General features: G+C 40.1%; 1 protein-coding gene across 1 annotated transcript; it reads left to right on the top strand.

The window, feature by feature from the left end:
- Positions 1-1,591: 1,591 nt before the first annotated feature.
- Positions 1,592-1,783, top strand: SARC_13976 (hypothetical protein; the record flags this gene model as incomplete). The annotated part of the gene is made up of 1 exon (XM_014291894.1): positions 1,592-1,783. A coding segment is annotated over one exon (192 nt), but the record flags the coding sequence as incomplete, so codon positions are not given.
- Positions 1,784-2,536: the final 753 nt, after the last annotated feature.

Here is a 2,536-nt window from a genome sequence, read left to right as displayed (position 1 = left end):
CACACACACAACACACACACATACATATACACACACAACAACACACATATATATACTCATACTATATATATATATATATATATATGAATACGCACACACACACACGTATATATATATATTATTTTTTTTTGTAAATTATTTGTATACAGATATGTATATATATGCATATATATATATATATATATATATTAATATACGTGTGAATGGAGAACGATTTGTTATTGCATTGTATCTACACACTTTTAAAGCTCATGAAATAACATAGTTGTGTGTTACATTACTGCATTTCTACCGCGTTGTGCGTCACTGACACACCTAAACCCTTGCTCCGTGTATAGAACTCGCAAATGCATACGAAACACTTAGATGCGCAAAGAGCCGGTATATATACGACTTACAAGGACACGGGGTGAATGTACCTTCGGAAGGGGCGCTGTCAGATCTAGTGCATCACATATATAACGAGTTCTACGAAGGGGAATATGCAACTCTCCTGGAATTTGTGGAGCGAGTAAACGCGGAACATCCTGAATTACATATTGAGCCCAGGATTGTGGAACAGGTACGTGTTTCATATTTGGATTTGATTATGAAATATATCAAGCACGTCATTTATTGGCGATATATAGGAAGTTGCTTATGTGGTTATAGTTGAGTGAGCACGTGATTTTGTTTTTGGTCAATGGGGCCAACTACCTATAGTAGTATAACGGGTGGTATGAATGTGGTGCAAGTTACCTGCTGGTATACATTACGTTCAGATCAAATCGATGTCTTTAACCGCGGCACTCCGTAGATATCGACTGTACACATTTGCTGCACAGCTGCACTCCTCATCCTTTACGCCATGGGTGGTCTCAGCTCGCCCGACTCTGGGGTTAGAGTATACAAAGGTTCTGTGGCATAGTACATATACCAACACTCTAGTACATATGCCAACACTCTAGTACATATACCAACACTTTAGTACATATACTAACACTCTAGTACATATACCAACACTCTAGTACATATACCAACACTCTAGTTCATATACCAACACTCTAGTTCATATACCAACACTCTAGTACATATACCAACACTCTAGTACATATACCAACACTCTAGTACATATACCAACACTCTAGTACATGTACCAACACTCTAGTACATATACCAACACTCTGGTACATATACCAACACTCTAGTACATATACCAACCAACACTCAGTACATGCACCAACACTCTAGTACATATACCAACACTCTGGTACATATACCAACACTCTAGTACATATACCAACACTCAGTACATATACCAACACTCTAGTACATATACCAACACTAGTATATATACCAACACTCTAGTACATATACCAACACTTTAGTACATATACCAACACTCTAGTACATATACCAACACTAGTATATATACCAACACTCTAGTACATATACCAACACTCTAGCACATATACCAACACTCTAGTATATATATCAACACTCTAGTACATATACCAACACTCTAGTACATATACCAACACTCTAGTACATATACCAACACTCTAGTACATATACCAACAGTCGAGTCTGAATCTGAATCCGTATCTTCCAGGTCCTGCTTGAAACCAAGAAGTTGATCGACGACGTGGAAAACGCGTTTTCAGAAGTAAAAATAGAATACCGATGTGCCACTGTGATCCTCCGCGACATGCAGCAGCTGCAGTACCTCAATGTAGCCGGACGGCTGGCGTGTATGTTCAACATCACCAGGATACTGCTGGGCATGCCTGTCAAATTGTTCAAGGTAGGCTATATATATATATATATATGAAGACATACCAGGCATATCTGCGACTCATAGGGATGTCGTACAAAATACGCATTGTCTGGTTGCTAAGCAATATGTTCCCGGTGTATTGTATCTATGGCTTACATCATACTACTGAATCATGGTCTACGAAGCCTACTTTGTATTACTGAAGTGTTAGTATATCTAGTGACTGTGTGCTGCCAGCCACAGCGGGCCAGAAAATGCTGATGGTATATGCAATATATCATACATAAGAAGATAGTATGCACACGTTCCAGCATCAGTGTCTGGGGGAGAGAGCGCTAATGTGCGTGCTTCGTTTGCCAGCGGATTGTGTCTATGTTCCGCAATACGGCTGGTGAGAGAGCTAGCTGCTATGAAGTCGTCGCGCCTTGCGCTTAAGAACTCGAGTCATGCGCGTACAACAATTGGCCAGGCCTTGCCTACATCTATACAACATACACTCAATTGTCGTACTGCATATTAAATCTACCCTTTTTTTCTTTTTGATATCTAACGGGCAAATTTCTTTGTACGCCCACATTGGATTGCAGATCCCCGTGCCTCCCTTTGTATATAGAACGATGGACTCTGTCATGGCCCAAGCAGACACAGCGAAGTCATTTGCCACTAATGTGGCGTCGCGAGCCACAGGCGCCGTTTCGGGGTATGTGTTGTGCCCTTATTTGAATTCAGGTGTTATTTAACGGGATCCCGTGACTATATATATATTTATATATATACGTA

This window comes from Sphaeroforma arctica (assembly GCF_001186125.1).
Source record: "Sphaeroforma arctica JP610 unplaced genomic scaffold supercont1.3985, whole genome shotgun sequence".
Lineage (NCBI taxonomy): Eukaryota > Ichthyosporea > Ichthyophonida > Sphaeroforma > Sphaeroforma arctica.
Note: the sequence above shows the minus strand (reverse complement) of the source record. Positions and strands in the feature narration are given on the sequence as shown.